Source organism: Nelusetta ayraudi, unplaced genomic scaffold (genome assembly GCF_046127955.1).
Source record: "Nelusetta ayraudi isolate G7.1 ecotype Tasmania unplaced genomic scaffold, CSIRO-AGI_Nayr_v1 ptg000005l, whole genome shotgun sequence".
Lineage (NCBI taxonomy): Eukaryota > Metazoa > Chordata > Actinopteri > Tetraodontiformes > Monacanthidae > Nelusetta > Nelusetta ayraudi.
This window is the reverse complement of record NW_027466055.1, coordinates 2,123,603-2,146,624: the sequence shown is the minus strand read 5'-3', so window position 1 is coordinate 2,146,624 and position 23,022 is coordinate 2,123,603. Positions and strand designations below refer to the sequence as shown.

The 23,022-nt window shown below is 43.7% G+C and overlaps 2 protein-coding genes across 2 annotated transcripts in view; both read right to left on the bottom strand.

The window, feature by feature from the left end:
* Positions 1 to 21,325, bottom strand: part of sema6d (semaphorin 6D) — a 123,311-nt gene extending 101,986 nt beyond the window's left edge. The window contains exon 1 of the mRNA XM_076048940.1: positions 21,155 to 21,325. The gene's annotated coding sequence lies outside the window, so the exon portion shown is untranslated. The remainder of the gene's footprint in view (positions 1 to 21,154) is intronic.
* Positions 10,284 to 19,464, bottom strand: LOC142903388 (semaphorin-6D-like). The gene is made up of 15 exons (XM_076048975.1): positions 19,370 to 19,464; positions 18,455 to 18,515; positions 18,249 to 18,309; positions 18,048 to 18,149; positions 17,802 to 17,892; positions 16,987 to 17,106; positions 15,952 to 16,040; positions 15,172 to 15,389; positions 14,932 to 15,063; positions 14,221 to 14,376; positions 12,916 to 13,089; positions 12,550 to 12,690; positions 12,365 to 12,442; positions 12,218 to 12,276; positions 10,284 to 10,714 (listed from the first exon to the last, which is right to left on the bottom strand). Exons 2-15 carry the CDS (start codon positions 18,472 to 18,474, stop codon positions 10,506 to 10,508), a joined length of 1,650 nt encoding a protein of 549 aa, XP_075905090.1. The 5' UTR covers positions 18,475 to 18,515; positions 19,370 to 19,464; the 3' UTR covers positions 10,284 to 10,505.
* Positions 21,326 to 23,022: the final 1,697 nt, after the last annotated feature.

Here is a 23,022-nt window from a genome sequence, read left to right as displayed (position 1 = left end):
TGCTCCAGCATGTAATTAGCCCTTTTTTATTGTGTTATTGTTGCAGAGACTATGAGGAAGCCAATCACATCAGGAGCATAATGAGAGCAGGTGTGGAATCAGTCTTGTCTTGTTTCCACGCCACTGCTGCAAAAAGCCTTTTTTTTTTTTTGGCGAGCCGGAGGAGAATTTCAGCATCCGGACGGCAGACAGTCTCAGACAGCGATGTCGGCTGTGAATTCAGTTTAGCACGAACGGCGACGGAATGAATATTCAAGCAAGCGTTTCAGGATTTTTCAGACTGGCTGTTGCTCGGCGTCCCCTCGCCATGACAGATTGTAAGAAACCACCTATTGGCTTCCTCTGAGCTGCTGGGGAAACGCCGACCACTACCTTGAATGTCAGTGGCACGAACACGGCTGTTCATTTATCCAAGTCTTCTGTCTTCCCTTGTTCCAGCGGTTTCCCGCAGCACATTCTGTCCTGCCACACCCACAGCAACCAACCAGTCTGATAGATCTGACAGCGTCTTCCTTCCCTCTTTAAAAAAGAAAAAAAAAGGGGGGGGTGGGGGGGAATCTTCGCCTGCGCCGTGCGAAGCCATGGACACAACTCAAATATTTCCCCGTGGGATCACGAGGGATTTACTGCGTGTATCATTCATGGAGAGTTGGATGTGACGGCACGCACACAAATATGCGTGTGCACGGCGAGGAAGGATGGGGTTAAAAATGCTAATTCAGACACACAGATGAGGGCTGTAAATCCAGGCCTCATTGTGTATTCAGCACATTGGCTGCAGTGTGCTGCAGCTAGTCCCCTTTATTCTATTGAGCTGCCATCCATCCTGACTGTGGCACCGAGCAGGCACGTACTGGGAGGGGCGGGTGGGGCGGGGGGTGGGGGCTCCCAAAGGAGCTCTGCGCTCACTCAGACACACAAGGGCTGTTTGCGTGCACGTCAACAGACAAACGCAAAGATCCAAAGAGCCATTAGTGCCATTATGGCCTGATGCAACTCTCTGTTGGGTCGTTATTATCAGCTGAGGTATGCCTAAATTCATTTGGAGGGTGGGCGTGTGCAGGCGCCGGGCGTAGGTGAATTCACAAACAGGCAAATATCTTCTTAGGCTGCAAGCCGTCTATGAAGATATCTCTGTGTGAGTGCATACAATTATTGTCACTTGCATCCCTTGAGTATTTTGCCCACCGCGAGTTTTTTTTTTTTTTTTTCCAGAATGTCATTAAAACAAAAGCCTTTAAATTCTTGTGCTGCATCTCAGCGGCCTAGTGTTATTTAATGAGACTCACTGATAAATAAACCAACTAGCAAAGGCACAACATGACTTTTTCCCTTTAAGCTACACAAATCCCCTAAGATGTCCATACTGACTTCTATAGCAACACAATCTGTATTACCCTGGGAGTAGTATTTTCTTTCTTTACTAATGTTGAGTATCAAAGAAAATTTTTTATTTCGTTTTTTATTTTTATTTGAAATTCGATTTTGCATGTGTGCAATTTGAAGTTATTTATTGTGTAGTATTCAGCTTTATTTCCCTCCAAATATCAGAAATGTGATGGCCACAATTGAGAGTAAAATTCCTCAAAAAATTGCAGAAAGCGATCAAACTTTTTATCCTCTGCAGCGGAATCCAATCGATTTTAACAAAACAGCCGTCAAGAGGAGGCTGGCACGGCCTGGAACGCTCACCACGTCAGTGAGAGGGAGAGATGGCACACCATCAGTGTACCCTCTCTCATCTGCCCACTGATGGACGGTGAGAACCATAATTGTGTTGATTGGTGTGAAGAACACACAAACCCAGAGAGCAGATGAGAGGCGTTTAGCCCGCTAAGGTGGGCCGTGGCAGAACTGCTGCAAGGTGAGCGATGCTCCCTGGCCTCCTTCATTATCAAGCTGAGTTGTGGGCCTCCGCCTCCTCCACCAATCTGCACACATCGCAGTGCCAAGCCACAACGTGCAATCTTTCTCCTGACGCACAACCTCTCCATTTCTACCCTCGCTCCTTCTTCTCTCAAAGTTCACTCCTACAACCGCTTTGCTGTGGGGAAAAAAAACCCAAATATAATGTCCAGTTAATTGGAAGACAGGGAATCCTTTTCATCGAAGAGTGTGATTGTGGAAAATCTGAAGAAATACTAGTAATAGTAATTAAATAACTAAAACATCATCAAACACAAAAGCTGAAATCCCTGGTTTGCCTCCAAACCATACAAAGTTATGAAAAGAAAAAAATAATAAATAAGATTAACAAACTAAATAATACAAAAAAAACGACTGTGTCTAACCTAGATGCAGAACAGATAATGGCAATAATTATTGGAGACGAGGTAGCTGATAACCAGCAGTCCTTAGCATGATGTTTCATGTAGATACAGTATAGGGGGAAGGTCACTTTGGTCCAGCATCAGCTGGGTCTTAAACAGCAGCAGCCAAGCCATAATGTCATCACATTGAGCTTCACAGACAGGTGCATTGAAATTCAGCTCTTGACAACTTCATTAGGTAGCTTTTCCCTGAGGCACATATACAGTATGCAAATCCTCCCACATTAAAAAAAAAAGACCCTTTAGCAGCACCCCAGACCACAATAAATTACATCTTCTCTAATTTACATGTGGCCCTTTGTGACTTGCATATATTAGATGTTATTTGATTGGAAAAGACAATGTAAAGAATTAAGAGACTTTAAAGGGATATTGCAATTTAAATACTTTTTGACTAATTTTTATTTCTAGTTGTGCTCATGTGAAGACGTCAGAAACTAAGCTTGCTTTTTTAAATGGCTTCTGCATCACTCCCACATTATGTGGCCCATGGAGCATGCACAGTAGTGTCACTTCCCATCATGCCTCTAGAACTCACGTGACGAGTCAGAAGGCATCAGCCAATCAGAATGATTGGAATGATCACAGCACATAATGTGATGTGACGTCCCTATGGGAATAAAGTACTTTGTAATTTCACAAAGTTCACATTTAAAAAAATATACCAGAGAAAGATTTATTTGGGATGGGATTTTTGCCTGCAGTTCCTCGAGTGGCCACTGACGTACCGCCATATTGGCAGTCCGGTGTCCAGTTCTTATAATATGTCCATAGTTCTATGCCGGAGACACGTCCGTCACTGATAGCTGTCCCCTTGGAAACACACTATGGTAATAGAGTTCTGGTAACATAAGCCAACTCTAAAGCCAAACTAAATTAATATTACGATATGTCATTTTTAATCAACCACAAATTATGTGGTCGATTTCTTTTTTAAAAGAGTTTCATTTCATAGTTTCTGAAAGAGGGATTCCAGTAGATTTTAGCAGATAGTATCTTTTTGCACTTTTCTTGCAGTTATTCTCTGAGGCAAGAATCTAAAAAAGTCACCAAAATGGCATCAGCAATGAGCCAGCAGTCACATTACCATATATAACAGGGTTAACATATGCGATTGGCAGAGCGGCGTCATCGCTCTTGTGACATTCATTGTGCTGCTGCCTGCTGGAGCAGAATGCTGACATGCAATGACGGGCAAACGGCAGGAACCCTGCAGTCTATCAGCCTCACCTCCTGCTGGGGAGGCCTGTGTGTGCACCCTGGGGGGGTGGAGGTGGCGGGCGGTGGAAGAGACAGACGGAGAGAGATGGGGGCGAGGGAGGGTGCAGAGAGAGAGAGAGAGAGAGAGAGAGAGAGAGAGAGGGAAAATCAAGTTAGAGGGAGTGGAACTTCGGGCCATATCCATTTTCTCCATCTCCTTATGAATATGTAAACCAGACAGGTCAAGTAGGCATCAATGACTCTCCTCCCCCTGGAATTCAAGGGAGCGAGAGCAGCAGAGGGGAGAGAGAGGAGGGAGGGAAGCTCTTCCCACTGATGTTCTCATCCAGCAACGGCGGATCATCTCGGTGACGTGTAATGAATACCCCCCTGTGCACGTGTGCATGTGTGCATGAGGCTGTGCAGTGCTGTAGTGACGGTTCTTTGTGTCTCCTTGCACGGTTGCAAATGAGGCAAAAAAAAAAAAAAATCATTGATTAAATCCAATTGTTTGCAGGAAATCGTCCGTTTCTGTATTTTGCTTCACTTCGTTGTTTCATTACATTATGCAAATTCCCGCGAGAAGCGTATGGAGGGGAACGCATTCATCTTGGGCCAGACAATGCGACTCCGTCACTGTCTTCCTCCCCAGATGTTGAGGGAGAAGAGTGACTTCCATCTTGTGCTTGAGCCCTGAGCCACTCCCTTCGCTGTGCACCTCCCTCCGCACCGCCCTGCTGCCCTTGGCGCTGCCTTCGAGTGGAACGCTGGCACGGCATCAGTGGCTGAAGACATCTCACAGCAAGTTCTTTTGATGAGCGCAGATGAGAGAAGAGCATTTGCTGGAGATGATTTTCATTCGCTTACTGACGCACCACACGTCCACCGCACGCACACAGACTTAGCGTGATGGATTAAAGTGGGAGCTCAGGTCAGGGCTGTTATTCATTTCACTTATCAATAAACTGGCCATATTGTCACTCCCTTTGCCCAGCTCAGGTTTTCACCCCTTGCCCTTTGTTAGTCTGCCAGGTACAAGTGGTCAGTGCACTCAATGAAACGCCTCGTTCAGTAATTCCACCTATACAATAGGGTCCTCTTGTAGCTTGGATAAATAATCATGTGGTCACGTTGTGATGTAAAAAAAAAAACAAAAAAGAGGAAAGACACAACTCACAACAACAGATCATTTGCATTAGACATAAAGTGGCTGCAGTGTGTCAGACAGCTGGTTGCTGCTGTTGGTGAATCTAGCGTGGTGGGGGAATCTTCAAAAGTAGAGATAGGAAAATGTAATTTATGCATGTGACATTTCTCATTAAAATGGAGGATTGCAATCATTGGAAACCATAATGGTGCAAAACTTCCTGGATTACTGTCGGAAGAATGACTGATGAGCGCGACTAGATGTGGCGGTGCCTTTTTAGGAAGCTGCTACTGTGGTCTTTTTCTCATGTGGTGAATTAGGTGTGTATTCATTTAGTAGTAGAAAATATGCCCACATGAAGCCCAATATTTTTTCTCCTTTTATTAGAGGTTCTTGGTTCTGTGCCGTCGCTCCGTTTACTAACATCACTTCTCCTGCACTTCTAGCTGTGGAGCAGCACATCCCAGCCTATTAAAAGCCCAGAATGTCCTCTGTAAAATCCAGCGGGGGCTGACTGGTTTGTTGAGAAGAGTGAAAGGAGAGGTATGCGCACCAAATGTCCCCACAATATCATGTCCATATAATATACATATATTTGAAGAAACCCTGTGGTGTGCAAGCTGTTTTGCCTTTGTTCCTCTATATTGCCTCCTCTTCGCACCTGGTACCTGCGCCAGATGGCGTTTGGACGTTCATGTTGTGTAGATAAGCCACTTCAGTGAATGTCCCTCACTCTTCTTCCTTGTTTGCAGACTAAGCTGTCGCTTATTTTCAAGAACCTCTCCTCTGCTGTTGTTAATGATTTTAATTAAGAAAATAAACCTGAATCTTCTTCTTATATTGAACCCCCCCGACCTCCCGCCCCCACCATTCCAGCCCCGCCCCCGCCCTACCCTGATGATCAAAGTGTCATATCTCATCAAGCTAATGAAAGTGCTGTGCTTTGCAAAATGCCCTCTGAGTCTATCACGGTGCTCATATAAGCGCAAAGCTCCCAGGTAATAATACAGGGATCACTGACTCCCCTTGTAAAAAATTAGTTTAATATAAACCTCATCAGAATAATGCGTGTCATGTCTGCTCCCGGCCTATCTGTCCTGCGGAGGTCAAAAAAAAAAAAAGAAGAAGAAGAAAATCGCATTTCATTGTTTGCCCTCCTCGCTAATCCCGTCCCTGATGTGAGCGCTGGCCTGAGGAGGACGTGAGCACAAACACAGATGGTCAGTGAGGGATTTCTGTTCATAAACACCGATGTGCGGCGCTGCTCCTTGGTGAGGGAGTGATTTTTTGTTTTTGCGTGCATGCCCCCATGTCGTGGGGGTGCAGTGAGCAGAGGACGGTCAGGGACGGATGTGTGAACACAGAAGTGGGGCTCCGCTCTGCACGCGTGAGTATTGGCAACACTCCCGTCTTAATTCCTCATCTGGGAACTGAGCTGAGGTTTACAGTGGGATTACGGCTCGGGGGCCGATGATTACCTGCGAGAGCCAAAAGGAGAAGCGCAATGTCACACGTCGGATCAGCCGAGGGGAAATGTGACGTGACGTAACGTGACGTGACGTGACGTGACTGCGGCATGTGGTCAGAATTATGTGGAGCCGGCGGCGCGTTGGCCGAGAGTTGGACACGCCGACGCCGCCGCTCGGCCCCGTCGTACCTGTCAGCGCCTCAGACAGCTGCCAGTCATCATCAAGGCCCGGCCCATATGCTGGCGTTTATTCGCCTGTGCGCTTGTGTGTATCGCTGACAGCACGGGTGCAACCCCCCCCCCCCCCGCCCACCACCACCACCACCACCCTACAGACGACCTTTGTTGTTCTGCTGACGCTAATATACTCTCTGCCGTGTTGGGCTCTGACACCTCGTGAAGCATAAATTGGATTGTGAGGAATTTCATAAAGCTTGAAAATGCAAGTAGACTGGGACTTTTCTTTTTTTTTAAAAAAAAGAATTGCACTGTTCTACCGGTCCCTCAGCTCAAGGGTAATGTATGCAGAATCATGGCCAGCTGGGACACATGCAGGGAGCAAGGTCATCTCCACACCAGCATATCCAAATGCACATTAGGTCCTTCTTTGTCAGGCTGAGACGGTGTTAGTCGCTAAGTGCGTTGATCATTCGCTCCCCGCGTTTCCTGCCGGAGATCAGCTTATCACCGTTAATCAAGTCATCAGGACTTTGCTGGTATTAATTAGACAATCACACGTTGCAGAATTCAGAGGAACACCCGCCAAAAATCCCACTTCCCGATTTAATCGCTGCTCAGGCTCCCGCTCGCATTCATTCACAGCGGTGGAAAAGCCTCCTCATCAGAATAAAAATAAACAAATCCACAGGCGCTGATGCTAAATGCTATTGATCAGCCGCGCTGCTGACGGATGCTGGCTGGGGAGATACAGGGATTTCTGTTAGCCCTTGGATTCAATGGTCCTCGTGATGCTGCAGAAATATACATGTCAATGGCAATGGGTAGAAAATATATATTTTTTTTAAATACATAAATGAGAAAGAAAATCTACAAAAGCCTGGAAAGACCTTGCCAATGGTTAATTAAGAAAGCTTTTATCCACCTGAACACTCCTGTTGTGAATACTATTTAGAGGCCTGTGATAACGAGGAAAGTGGGGATTTTTACTTCAGTGTCTGTTAGCCACTGAGACGTGTCCGTGTTGGACTTGGGTGGGTGGGTGTCCTCACACACCACAGCTCACTGCGCCTCCAAGATTAATGTCTAGCAGTTGAAATGCCATCCTGAGGGTAATGTTCCCATGCAAAGTGGACTTTAGTTCCGTTGTTTACCTGCGCTATAGATCCTAAGCAATAGTGCTTTACTAATTGTGGCTGTAAGGGGATGAAGTCATGCAGTCCAGCACGTTTTCGACCGGTTCAGCGTAGCAGGAAGGGCTGAGGCGGAGGGAGAAGTGATGATAAAATTACCATGGCAGAGTGTGTGATGGCTACCCTAATGATTTCATGTAACTGTAATTAGCATTACGAGCAGGATTGGCGGAGTGAGGGCAGGAGGAAGGGAAAGCGTGGGGGTGGGAGAGTGGGAGAGCTAGATGGGAAAAAAAACAGGGAGCAGAATAATCGAAGAGAGAGAGAGAGAGGGAGAGAGAGAAGAAGACGGTGAGTGAGAAGGGAGGAGATGAAGCGAGTGCTGTTGGGGCGAGTGCTGAGAGACTCGGCCAGTGTGGGAGGATGTTCATTAAGTAAATGAGGATGAATCGTCGGCCTGACTGTGGGCTGCTGAGGTTCCTCAGCCTCAATTGTACAAATGCTCGCCTGCCTCACACAGAGAAGTAAGTCAACCCCCTCACAAGCTGTCAGCCTCAAGTCCAGTGGATGAACATCAGCTGCTCATCCTTTTCCTCTCAGAGGCTCATCATCTCACCCATAATGTTAGGACTCCCACTGAACATCCCCCCGAGATGGCTGCCCACACTGAGACCCACAACTACAAAGTAAGAAAAAGATAGAAGGAAGAAAAAAGAAATCAGTGCGACTGGAGTGTGTGGTAGCCGCACCACAGCTGAAAACCATGACAGTGGCGCAGGATGATGCTGGAGAACCGCAGTTCTTATCCTTAATGATGCAGACACCCTTCTCAGCGGGTGGCTGCTGGTGACTACAAAGGACAAACTAATGTAATACGCGGTTTGGAAAGAATATGAAATTCACACTGAGTGCTGGACCTCGGAGTGTTCACGTTTTATGATGAGTTCCAATGGGTTAAAGAAAGAAAAACGGAGAAGATGTTCGAGAATTAGGAACAGAAAATCACAAGGAAACTGTGTGCATAAACTAAAATCAATGTAATTTCCATGTTTGCTATCACTTTCCTGAAGTGGCCTCCAAAACCAGCAGTCCCTTATCCAACTGCATGCCAAGGATCTTCTCATTCACTTTTAAAAAGTCATACTGGGTAGCTTGGCCTGGTTTAATAGTGATTATTATTGCAAAATACCCATACTTTTGGTTTCATATTTCTGATTTTCGTTCTGAGCCATATTAAAATTTTTAACACCCTAATTCCCGTTGAGTCAAATAAAACACTTGTCAGATCCTTGCGCCATGTTGAGGATTAACCTAATCCTACCGTTATGAAAATTAAAGTTTGAAGTCGCCCTAAAAAGAAGTTACTGCCTTTTTTTTCCATTCTCGTGACAGACTGCCTTAAAAAAAGCAAAGAGCATATTTTTTTTCTCTCCACACCAATGAGTGAAAGGATGGTTTATTCACTTAATGAAAGAAAGATATTTGCGTGAGGAGCAGAGTTGAGGCAGCCAGTTAATCCTCCACTGTGTGGTTACTGCGGCCGAGACCTCTATATGTCACTTGGCATTATGTTGTAAATACCTTCTCATAAGTCAGGGAGCTGAGCGGACACTTGTGAAAATTCAGCCGCCATCATCATGACCTGCATAAATGTTGTGCTAATTTGCAGCTTATCCTTTCGCTCTGCCTTGGATGTGGCTGTTAAAGCCGGGTTTGATCCTCAAACTCCCAGGAAGTAACTGAAGATGCACTGTGACTTTAGGAGAATTTTTTCTCTCCGAACAACAACTTGTAATTACTGTAGTCCCTGACATCTTCACAGTCAGCTGCAGGTGTTGGAAAACTCCTTGCAGATGGCTCCCTCACTCTCTTATCTTTTAGTATTAGAAAGCCCACAGAGTTACTTGGCTTGTATCCGCAATTGAATCGAGCCACTTGTTGTCAACAAACTCCCCAATCATTTTCTTTCACAGTAACTGGGACACCTGGCACATTAGTATGTTTTTTTTGCGTCAACGTTTAATTTTCACACCATTTTTGGGCATATGGCAGCACAAGAATAAAGGATTGGCTGCATAGAAGAAAAAAAAAGAGAATCAACAAAGAAATATCCAGTGGCCGTTTGCAATTCGCCTGCAAGGTGGTAACGTTGCTGCAGTGGCATTGATAAGGTGTTGGTGCTGCCATCAAACAAAGGGTGACTTTCAGCTCAGCCTTTGCTGCTTTGAGATGACCAGTTCCCATAAGATCCAATTAAATGGATTTGCTTATCAATAGAAATGCACAAACTTCTGTGCATCAGGGCACGGTCACATTTCCCGGGCCAACTCTTCCCACACAGTATATTCAGTGAGGCAGGACAGAGCCACATGGATTTAATAGTTGTTGTTTTTTTTGTTTTTTGTTTTAAACGTTGATACTGTAAAATTGCTTAACTTATAAAAGACAGCGAGAAACTCAAAAAGGAAGAGGATGGTTGTAATGGCAAAAAGTTGAACGTCCCAACGGGTGGTAAATTACTGATTCCTCTGTTCGTAGAGTTTAATCATGCATTGCCTTTAACATTAACTGTAATGATAGCACTGAGCTCCGACAGAGATGTATCATTTTGAAACATGTTCACTATGCTTGGGCTGCATTGGAACAATTTTAAGTATTGACTGGTTAAGATATATGGACAGGCTTTTCTTTTGTTGTATGGATTTTTACAGGAATGCGCTTTGAATTATATCCAGTGCACAAAAAACAACATATTGAACTTTTGACCCATCTCAACCACCCTTTAGCATGAAATTCTAACAATGAAAAAAAAGTATAGACGTGGATGATAAGGAAAATAAGGATGTGATAACTTTATTGTACAAGTGATTTCCAGTCAAATATGTTTTAGTATAGTAGCCATACAAATAGGAAGGTATTTTCAAAAAAGGTATAAACTCAAATTAACTCGTGGAAAAAAATAGAACTTCATCATTTGCATCAAATTTAAATCCAGCCCAAAAAAGAGACAACATGTAGTATTCTCACTCAAAGTCATTGTCAATATACTTCTATATAAACATAGGTGTCGAAGTCCCAGCGCCTATGGCAGCTAAATCTGTGGTGGTCACAGATTGTGACGGTCTCCTAATTACCAGGTACTTGACAGCGATTCTAAGAATCTGTGCAGTTAGCCAGACACTCGTAATAAATCCAGCAACAAAAAAGAAGTCCATGCTCAGGCCCTCTCTGCTTTCTGTGCTCTCTGCATTCCAAGCACCTAGAAAACATTGAAGTGTTAGTTAAACACTGCATATAATCAACATTGTAAAACATTACAAATCATAGCAGAAATGTGCATGGTTGTGCATCAACACCACAATGCAATTAGTTACTTTTTTGTGAGATTGAAAAAGTTTGCCATCTCTATATGTGGCCACCACACCACTGTGGGAGAGAAAGCCCAATCAATGAGCTACCCTCCGGGGGTGAGGAAGAGTTCAAAGGCAGACCACAGAGATGGAAGCAAAAGAATATACAAGAAAAAAGAGACAATATTCATTCCATTGAAAGCAGAAATGTAATAGAGTTTCAAAAAGGAATGGTGATGAGAAGGAAATGTGATAGTACCTCATAATAGAAGTACCAAACACTTGCCATTGTTTGTATATGCTGTATATTTGTGACTTCATAAAGATGTTTTTGCCTTGGTGACTGTTGGTTGAGATGACTGCAGCATGCTACCAACCTTCCAGGCTCTCCCCTCTCATGGCCAAGGGTGTGGAGTCTGAAGGGTCCTTTCACACTAAGCACTATGCCCATCTCCCAGACCTTCTATGGACACATGTCCACCTGTGTCATTGGTATGCGTGAACCTAAATGCAGCGTTCCCAGATGCAATTCATCATCGATGATTCAGTCCACTTTAAATGGTGGCCATACACAAGGTTCCAATGTACTGTGGCACACTGCGGCTGAGGTGCGGAAGCAACCATGAACGCGTGTGAGCTCCAAGACCACTATTCCCAAAACAAAGAATTAGCCACTGTAATATCCAACCAATCCTCAGGATTAGTATTAAATATGGTTGCACACGGTGCATGTTGAATTTGGAACCCCCAGCCTCAGAAGTCCAGAAATTAGTTTCAGCCAGTGCCGCCCTGAGTTTCCGGTTCATTTGGATATTGGAAGATTCCACATTTTGATGTGTGGATGGTATCAACAAATTGGACATTACATTTTTTTTTTTTAATCATTATTTTTTTTTTTTTACTAGCGGTTTAAACCAACACTTTTTTAAAACTAATTTGTGATGGAATGAATTCAGGGCTCCTTTCTATTTTGACAGCCAGTCATTTTCAGTCCTTTTGCAAACCAACTTTGGCAGTTCCTGCTGACAAATTGATAGAATGCAGGTTCTGTGGTACATCTGCATTAGTCTCTGTTTTGAAACCAATCTTTACATACAGCCAATGGTGAGTCCAGACACTCTGGACTACATCAAACCTAAAACAGGCAGAACAAGCAGCTGCTTCTTATTTTCAGTAAATATCATTACCTTCTGTATTGAGATTGTCTACTAAAACCAGGGCTGGGAATGAAATAACTCAACTAATGCGAATGTAGACCAGCAGGACCCAGGAAAAAAAATGAAGGAATTTTGGCAGAGCACGACACAAAATAGATTTGTAAGAAAGAAAAATGCTAAAGAATGATAGGTAGCTATGTCATTGTGGCCACAACTTTGTTGGACGGTGTCTTGGCATGGAGATGACATGCATACCTTGACAATCTCCCAGGTGGGCGGTGTTTCCTGATTCAACGTCCTGATCATATCCAGTCCTTGACAAGAGCAAAATGGCAGATTAGTTATTTGATCGAACTTGTCATCTAATATATCAATACAACTCTAAAAACAGATGACACTTACAAAACACCTGGCTGTATCCTCTCACAGGTCCCCTCAGGCCTCCAGCCGCAGTAAGGATCCCTTAATGCAATACAGGCCCTGGTGGCCAAACAAACACACAGGCATTAGTCCATCATGCTTATCTGTCAAAGGCTCTTCAATCGAACAACTTTCAAAGATCCACATGTGCATCAGTGTGGACTTACTTCTGGCATGAGGAGTGTCTTTCACAGCGACTCAGGGGAATACGTATGACGCAGCTTGAAAACGCGACATAAAGGCTGTGCGCGTCTTTGTCCACGTGCAGCGAGAGGACTCGCTTGTCATCCTCGTGGTTCGACAGGCACCTGGAAAGACCAGAAACCTGATCAGAGCTTCATCAGGTCAGTGGTTACTGTTTCAGTCCCACAACAAGTCCTTTTCACAGATTTACGTCATTTGGACCTCTTGACACACAACAGCAAGTGGATTGGCACTGAGGAACAAGTTCATAAAAATAGAATAGCAGCCAAAGTGCAAAAAGCAACAAGATCAATAGAAAGAAAGAAGAGGACACTTGTATATCGGCCTACTTTGCCTGGTTGAAGACGTCAATCTCCTCCAGGAGCAGACTGTCATTGAGAGAAATGGACGTGGTCTTTGCCAAAACCTTGAGGACGACCCCTGACTCGGCCCCAATGAACGCCACAGTGTAGTTCTTGTAGGGTCCTGCCTCAGTGTCCACAGCCAGCGCTGTCAGTCGGTACCTTTGCACACAGCAGAGAACCATGTGTTACTCACAGCAGGGGGGTTATCCCATTAAGGAGACAAAGGGCCATTTTGAATTTGAATCACTTCACCACATCTAAAGGTCAAACTTTGATTTCCGTCACTGCAGATTATGTTGCTAAATATTGATACGTGTTAAACGTTTAAGCTTGATTTTATATTGAATGAACGTTGTTTTAATGTTTTTAGTATTTTGGGGGTAATAAACATTGATGGATTGGAGATATAAGAAAATATATATTAGTTTATTGAAGCAAAAGAGTTCTTGAATCCAGAGTGGAACATTTATTGCTATGAATGCAATGTTTAATGTTGCCAAATTGAGTTGCAGGATCTCCTGGAAAGTACATTTTATTAATACATTGGTATGCTCAACCATGCATTGGTCTGAATGCAGGGAAACCAATTCACAGCTAATCTGTAAGTTTTTATTTTTTTATTTTATTTTATTTTTTTTAAAGAAAAACACAATAATGCTTTTTCCTCCTAGAAAACAAAAGTGTTGATTGCTCAAGCAGCTTTCCCCAGGGTTGTCAGACACTGAGAGCAGTGGAATATAGTGGTAGCATGACAAATGCAAACTCTCAACAGGAGAGACGTCAGAGTAAAACAGTGTATTATTACCTCAAAAGCATGAGACACCCTGATAAACAGAAATTGTTCCAGACCTATTTTCTTGTTGATTGTAACATTTGCACTTTTTGTCTGAGGCTTTAATCAGTTGCAGTGTTGCGCCAGGGACAGCTGCAACCTCTGCTTTGCTACAGCCTCTGCTTTCTCATAGTTTTGCTGTCTGTCAAAGAGGGGCACATGGGCCAAGATGTGTCACACAATAATCACTTTATATTAACAGTGTCAAAAATATTCATTCACGACTACCACTACTCATAAATATCATGAGATGTAACTATGAAATTGCAAATTTTGTTTTCAACTTGTCACCTGACATAAAAACTAGTCAAGAATTACTAGTTATGAAATAAGTGATTATGAAATAACAATTTTAAGGCAAGCAGTAATATGTTTATAGATCTGTTTTTATAATTCAATACTGACAATCAAACTTTGTATTGCATCATATCATATTGTAACATCTGGTATAGAGAGACCTGTCATGGGTCCTGGTGAACCAGGGCTCGTCCCTGAGAGGAGCCACAGCCAAGTCCATCAGGGTATGGAACCTGCTAAATCTAAGGGTATCATCTGGGAACTCAATGGAGCTCTTAAAGGATGCAGCTGGACCATGATCGGCACAGGACCCGGGTCTAGAGTAAAGGGTGCACACACAAAGAGAGAGAGGGGTCAAAGATCAGTCCGTAAGATAATGCAGATGAAAAGTGCAACACAATTGTGGGGCTGAGGGGTCACAGCGTATTGAATTACAGAGAGGTCTCAGCTGGAAACATAAAATATAAATATGCAGAGTTAGTCCTGATTAATAATTTGCAGTTAGAAATTGATTTTTTTGTTATTCTTTTTAGATTATTCAGAGTTTTGAGTTCTCTCTCCTGAGAGCCTGGTGAGGTTCATTGTTGTTTCCAATGAAGTTTGCTGTCTCTAAGATCTCTGCATCCAAGTCCTGCCTTGAGTCCCAGCCTGATATATAGACTCTGACTGTAAACAGTTTAAAATATGTGGCATGGTTAATATGTGCCACCAGGAAAAACAAACAGTAACTTGGTCACTAAGTGGATGATGATTCATTTTAATCAGTCTAGCAGGAAAAAGGAGGAGTTGAGAATAGTGAAGGAGGGAAAGGTGGTGAAGAGCTGCTGAGTCGAGTGCCTCCTCCTCAACAAAGAGACATTTACAATCCTTACCGGGGTTTGGGCAGCTTCTCCTCTGGAAATGGAGTCCATACAGAGTCGGGAGTCTTCTGCTCTTTGAACCGACCCAAGAACGCTTTTTCTATGTCCGGCATGGAGAAGGCACACACTGCTGATCCTGGGATACTGGGGGAAAAGAATAAACAGCATCAACATCAAGTTTATGTCCAGAAAACCAAAGTTTCTGTCCCCAACACTGGTTATCTTTCCAACATTAAATCTCTTCTGACTGACCTGTTCATCTGTGTGGTGAACACTCCCACCACTGAGGGAACTCCATTCATGTTGATGATGTCCGTGATGGACTGAAGCACATCAAAGTAGAAGAAAGACTCTCCTGGCACTGAGCAATTGAGTCTGGCCTTCACAAATGACGTCCAGTGCTTCTCCAGCACCCTCTGTGACCCACCGACGTCATTCTTACAGATCCGAGCCACACGGGAATACACAACCTGCATGGCAGAGGACAAGGTTGATAGGGTAGTTGAGTTAGTCACTAAAATTACTTCAATGTCCAAGGTTATGCTGCAGCACTTCCGGTGGGATGTAGTCAAACGTGACTTGGGCGTAAGAAAAAACAGTTACACACATCATAGTAATGATGAAAATTATAATAATATGACATGCAAAAGCCTTTATCAGAGACCAGGTGTCACCAAGGTATTAGTAGGATTGAATTATTGGCCGGTGGCTAAGCCTGACCAGCTCAGTCAGGATGAGTTGAGACATGAAAAAAGCTAAAGCACAAACAGCCACACACTCTGTTTATTTGTCCATGTCATAAAACAGGCTAAGAGAGCACTTATCTCAGCAAGACAAATCCTCACACGGCGTTACACAGCAGAGCATTCCCAGCAAGCACTGGCTATTAAAATCTCTCTTGTTTTCTAATGTAATGTCTCTGCTTAAATTAACCTTGTTACCATAAGCGCTACGTGTGTCAGAAGCCTTTTTTTTTTCCTACGAAGCTCTCGATGTGACCATATATGATGTTTTGCAAATGTGCCGGCTTACCTTGCCCAGACTGCTCTGCTCCACAGCAATCTCTCGGTAGAAAAAGTAAACATAATTCCCATACTCTGCAGCGTGCAGGAAATGAGGTTCTGAGGGAGAGACAGAGGCAGAGAGTTGAAGTGTTTTTCTGCAGCGTCACCACCACAGTGCATGCTGAATATTTTGAGGATTTGTACAAGGCTGTCGGGTGACCTAGATTGCCAGCGAGAGAACGGACTCCATCCCCAGGAAGTTGGAATGGCAGGAGTGTTTCCCATCAATACAAAATAGCTTGGATGGCCAATATAGATATCCACAGTAATACAGAATACAGAGACCTTATATAAGCACTCGTAATTTTGATTGGAGAGATTTGCGATGGCTAAAATGGTGCATATCACCCCCCCCCCACCCCCTTTACAAAAATCCAGTCATCCTGCTGTTGCTATTGAGACTGTGCTGGTACATAGTTAAACTCCTGTTATGGAAAAAGACCCGCAATCACATCATTGATCATTTATAAAATTATTAATAGCAGCTTCTGTGGTCTTTAGAGGTTGCATCCCTCGGCCACTGCCCCCTAATTGCAGCTGCCGCTTACCTGTGCTTACCTGTGCTTACCTGCTGCTTATTCATTGCTGCCACCTGCTGCTTAGCGCTACTCCTGCCTTCCTTGCATTATTTATTCCTTTATACTGTTCTTATGCTCCATTATGCACTATGTGCGACTGTGATGCAGCTGAGGAACTGAATTTCCCACGGGATTAATAAAGTGCTAATCTAATCTAATCTAATCAGTGTTTTATTAACTAAGGTTTGTTGTATATTATGTTCCTTTTCTGTTTTTTATAACTGAGGCTCTGTCAGGCTGCTCCAGTGCTGTCTTATTGATGGCAGCTTCAATCAACTGCCTCAACGCTGACCCCCTCTTACTTGACTCTCCCTATATTGTATATATTAGTATTTAAAATAATAACACACACACACACACACACACACACATAAACACACATGTAAACAAGTTAAAAATATATATGATAAGTGGCTGTCACAGACCTTTTAGCCATTTGGAGTCATACTGCATGGTCCTCAAGGACAATCCATCACCCATACTGCGATAGATGAGAGAATCCCTGGCCATGAAGTCAGCCACAGTAGCAGAGTAAAGCTTTCCCTCTGAAAGAGAAAATCAAAGCACGTCAACAGCTTGTTTGTCTGTGTTTATATTGCTTAAATGGCAGGTCTTATTCCTACACAGCAGAAAAACAGAGGGTGTCTTGTGCATCATTCACCAACAACTATACATCAGGAATAGTGAATAGTGAAAGCTCTTTTGAACATTCAAATCAGCATTCGTTAACTTTGGACATGAGGGTAGTGTTCACTCCGGCCCTGGCATGGTATGCAAACTCTAGAATCAGCCTGAACCTCTGTTGCGGTGTGATAAGTGAAGGAAAGGAGGCCATGCCTGTTAAAATAAAGACACTCAGGGATTTATCAATATATATGATAGGATGTCACGCTGAGCTCAGGCAAGCAATGCTTTCCTCTTGTTTGGTGTATGTTTCCAGGTCAGAGGGATTCCATTTCTTTGCTGTCATAAACACTTTCACATTGTAAAGTCTGGAGGTGAGGCAGGCAGATGGGGCCATGATTACGTAAATGGCTGTTTTCAACCACCACATTTTTCTACGCCCACTCTTTGCATGCTGAAAATGGACAAACATGCATGTTTCATGAACAGCACATGCAACATAATGTATGATGAAGCACGACCACTGTGCTTGGTCCCATGCTTGTTTGATAAATGATGGTCAAGGAGGGCACAAGTGAGAACCCAACAAAACCAGCTGGGCGGGTTTGACGCTCACCAGCAAAAAGTGCAACGTTGGTTTGCTTGTCGTCAAATGGGCATCGTCCGTGGCCACTGATCTCCTCTCCATCAAATTCCAGGTTATCCAGCTGAGGAGAACACAAGGATCAACCATATTTAGAAGCATTTTGTCCGGGCACAGTATCAAAACAAACATACAGACAATCACTGACATGCACTTATCAGTAAAACACTATTTTATCCAAACTTGTCTCCAAAATAATTCCTGGCAGCAGATACTGACCCTGTAGTATCTGCACTTGGGGTTAAAGCTGTTGGTACCACAGATGAAGACCAGGTCATCGTTTCTGGGTACCAGCACTTTGATGAAGTTGTGGCACTCGTCCTAAAACGGGACAACATTCTAAAGCATTTTAAGAATTTTGAGATTTTTTTCGTCTCCCCTTTTCAGTCCCTGTCCATGTAAAGGAATTCGAATACGTACTCTGTGTTTTCCCTTGACGGCGCACATCTCTGTCAGCTTGGCCTGATCGCCATGTAAGCTTCTGTAAAACCCAACATGATGCATTAGACACACGCACGCACACACACGGTCCTTGCTTTTCCACTCTCATTTTACAACCTGTCCAGTCGGTGATGAATGGCTCTCTATTTTCTATGGAGCCTTTTTTTTTTTTGTAGGAGTCTTACCCGGTAAGGAATGATCTCATTCCTGTATGATTCTCTCAGACCGACCAGGTACACCTGATCTCTGTGGCGAGACAACAGCAACAGGCACAAAAACCTTTGTGAACTGTAACTAAACAGGTGAATTAAAACTTAATACAATACAATTAACACATACAAACAAATGGTCCACAAATGCTGCGATTTGTTCTTTCTTTGTTTTCATCTCCTTTTTTGTATTCCATGTACGCAAATCCTTTGGGCTGTGGTCGCCTTCAGGGGTCGCCACAGCAAACCGATTCACGTCTTTAATGCTTTTACGTCGGACGCAACTCCTAACACAACCAATGCATTTAAATGGGTTTTCGGGATGAGCACAAGCACGGCCACCTTGAGCGGCCAAGCTGGGCGTCCCGTTCTCAACGCATACACTTTACCAATCGGCCACTGTTGAACCATGGATCATTAAGTTGCCTATACCTAAGTGATTAAATTATGTTGTTTTTTTTTTAAATTACATATGAGCATTTAAAGGGCGTTGGTTGTTTGTACACTTTTTGTTGAAGAATAACCTCAATCTGACGCTGGCAGCAATGGAACTTGTGGTGGTGATTATTGCGGCTCCAAAGGTGGGAGTTCTATACTGTAGATGTCAGAGTGATTTCCTGCTACAATATGAGTGCAGCCAGCCAGACAGATCCTGCTGTCCATAAATACCGAAAGACATGTAAAGATGCCAACAGTTTCCTGACAGAGCATCAGGCCAGCGTGACAGACACTTTGCCTGGATCAATACCTCCCATATACATCAAATGACGGCCTACAGATCCAATAGCACTAAGAGCTTTCTTCGGCCCGTACGCAACTGTTTACCTGACTTGAGTGTAACGGCATGGGGGATGTGTGAAAGAGACGAGGTGATTGTGTGAGTGTGTTTACCTGCCAGCACTGAACAGAGTGTCCTGAATCTTGGTCATCAGCTGAAAGTCAAGGCGATGCTGGGACTCGTTGCCAGAGGGCCGGCCGCTGAACACTTATTGGTAAATGCTTGCACCAGAGAATACCTTGGAATATACCTGTTGTTGTCTGAGTGCACACAGTTTGTCCATCAAGCATCAGGAATTGTTGTTCTCTCACTGATGATACAGTGAACGTAAACTTGTGGCTTTACTCCGCTCATTTTCTCGTGTGCGTACTCACAGTGTGCGTCAACGATGGCGAGGGGCACACTATCCTTGGGGAAGCTGACTGCGAGGAGGAGAGTGCGTGAGGCTGCCAGCAGTAGCAGCAGCAGCAGCAGAAGCACAGCTCTCTGGTCCATGGCTTCTCGCAGACAACACATGCTGTTTCACACCGGTGGAGATGTTACCTGCAGACACACACAGAAGGCATGCTTTGTATAATTTCATTTATGACTATTCTAAGTATTCTATCCTCCAGAATGTTTTCCTAGGCTCCTGGAAAAAAAAAATCTTTAATCTTAACATCAAAGCTCCTGAGGATTCTTTATGTTTCCATGGAGACAACTGGTAACCTTTAGATTTCATTCCTTGAAAATAAGTTTTGTTGCTGAAAGTTATACTTAACATCAGTAGTATTGTAAGTTTGAAATCACTGCAGTGACTTTAGTTGAGAACAGTTGACAACATTTACATTTTTTTTTTTTTTAAATCACGGCGTTAAAAAAAAAAAAAAAGACATTTTATTTTATACTTTAGTTTCTGGCAATACCGATTATAGCGACGCACGGAGTGACGTCAGACAAGCGGAAGTCTCATAGATATATACAGAAGGCTAGATGTCTCACGGCGCAGAATCGAACGTCCGCACTGGCCGCCATTTTTCCACAGTCAGGCAGTCACTGTCTGATGTATTGAATGTGAGGGAACGTGAGTGATCTGAACAAGCATTAACACTCTGATCTCGCTGAAAACTTGACGGATTTGCACACGGTTTGCTTTCTTACAAACGTTCATAACGTAGCAATAATTCTGGATGGTTAAACATGTTGAGAGTGGAGCTTTTTATTAGAAAAAAAAGCATAATGGTGCTAAGGCAGCCTATCTGCACAAGTTAATACGACTGAGACCACTAAGATTTTAATTTCTTAAGTTAAGTTAAGCCAACAGCTATTTCAGGACAAACTAGTATTTTGTTCACATACAATATTTGTGGTGTCGGTTGTGGTTATTCACATTGGATTGCTTTGTTACAGCATCATGCATTATGATTTCTAAAGGAAATCGGTGACTGAAAAAATGCCGAACTTCTGTGCCGCTGATGGGTGCAGCAATAGTGGCTCGTAGGATCACATTTCATCTGTAAGATATTGTTGGAGCTGTTTGATTAATGTTACGATTTAGTGCTGGTTTGTTTAGTTTAGCGTTTAGCATATACGTTTTTATTAAATATGGGTTTGTGCGTGTTTTTGCTCTTTTCACATGAAAGCCTATGGTTATAAATCATTAATAAGTATGCAGTATCATAACTATGCTTATAACCTTTATAACAAACCAAACCGCTCAAAATTCGGGTGAAAATAGAGCAATTTAGGGCTATTTAAAATAACATGCACAATAAGAATACATAGTTCTGAGTGAGAGAGGCGGAGCGAGGTGACTGTGGCAAGATGGCCGCCAGTGCGGACGTTCGATTTCATTGGCCAGCAGCGCGGATAAGACATCTAGCCTTCTGTATATATCTATGGTTGGGCTAACAAGTTACCTGTGCTAACAACAAACATGATGGATGACAGTGATACCGCCGCCTTGCTAAGATCGGTGGATGGGAACTGTACATTTTAAAAACAGTGGGATGGACGCCTGGATAAGAGCGCTGTTCTGTGCAAACGGTGCCACAACGAGTTTGCATACTAGCGCAGTTATCCGAGCCTCCGGTACACAACATTTTTCTATTCTATGAGGTTTTTGTGGGGAAACCACGCCCCAAACTCATCCAAACTCAATTTGATTGGTCACTGCAAAGTCTCTCACTTCTACCTCGAATGCGCCACCTTTGGTGGCTGTCCGCGCTGTAGGCAACAGTTCACTTTAAACAATAGTAGCGTTCACTTTTCCTTCAGCTTGTCAGACCAAACACTCCTAAATTGCCCAGTGGAAGAGACAAGGGGAAATGTTTTGGTCTGCCATTTTAGTCCCATCTTGTATTTTGCAAATCATGACAACATATGCCAAAGGAATAATCCAGTTGTGTAAAATCAAGTCAAAGCAAATCGCACTGGATTAATTTCTGATGCAAGATCTAATCCACAGACATCCCTTGACTGCTAGAGGGCTGTGATAATCCTATATCAGACCGAGGCTGCTAATCCAGTGGCTAACACCTTGTTTCACTATGCAATCCCATACAATACAAAGCCTGAACCTCATTGCAGGGTGACTCTCACTCTGGAAATGGATTAAGTGACGCAGGCTGTCAGTAGAGTGAGATATCTTTATTTTTGATTCATTTCTATTATTAGTCACATCATTCAATTGTATTGCTCTGTTGTGCATTATTAAATCAGTCAGTGTTTTCAATGTGCATGCTATGCAAGAAAAAGTTAACTGGTCCTTCAGTTCAGGTGGAAGTAATCTGCATTCAGCACAGGCTATCATCACATCACCCCTACTGTTAAGATGCACTCCCTTGGCGTATCACGGCACTCTGTATTCAAAGCATGGACCTCTTTGGATTACCACTCCCTCTGCGTACGTGCATGCGATGCGTGTAATTGTGCTCTTCATCAGCTTTTCATCGGTCATCAGTGGACAGTGAGATCTTTCCAAATGCAGAAGAGAAATTGGCCAACTTTGCAGAGCGTCGACTCTGCCTTGCTGTCACGCTGCGATTTACAGTACATGACCTTTCAGCGTGTTCCCACTGGCACGGTCCATCATCTGAATTATAACTGAGGATTAGGCCCCTGGCTAATGATGGAGCCTGGAGGGGACTGTGAACATGTGTTTGGATGTGGCTTGTTTCCTGTAAACCAGATTATGGAGCCATGCGGAGCTGCACAAATGTGAGGGATGAGCGCACATAAAAATTTTTTTTTAAAAAAAATTGTGTGTATAGGCACACTTGAAGATTAAACACAAGCTCCCTCGCTCTCACACAACCCAGTGTAAAACCAGCCTATAAAAAGATGGGGGAGTAGAGGGGGGGTTGCAGCTGTGCTCAGATTATGAATCTCTATTAACCTCGCCAACCCATCGGCTCATTCTTAATGAGGCCAAAGATAACACTCCAGACACACACGCACACACATACACACAGCGATCTCAGTCTCATGATTTAAATAAGTTTTGCACCCCCCACCACTTTAAAAAATAACATATTTAGATCCCCCGGTTTATCTGAAATTCAAAATGGCATGCTTGGCCTACATATGGGGGGAGTGCACACTGTGTTTAAAGGGAGCGGCGCTCTGGTACCGCAAGTGTGTGTGTGGACAGCCTAAATGTCTGTGTCATGTGTGGGTCAGTGGCCGGGTGGACGTGACTCGGGGCGGTGTTCATGCACCGCGTGCTGCTCATTTGCGGCGATGTGGAGAGATGGCACAGTTTGATGTGGCCTGCGGCGCCAAGATA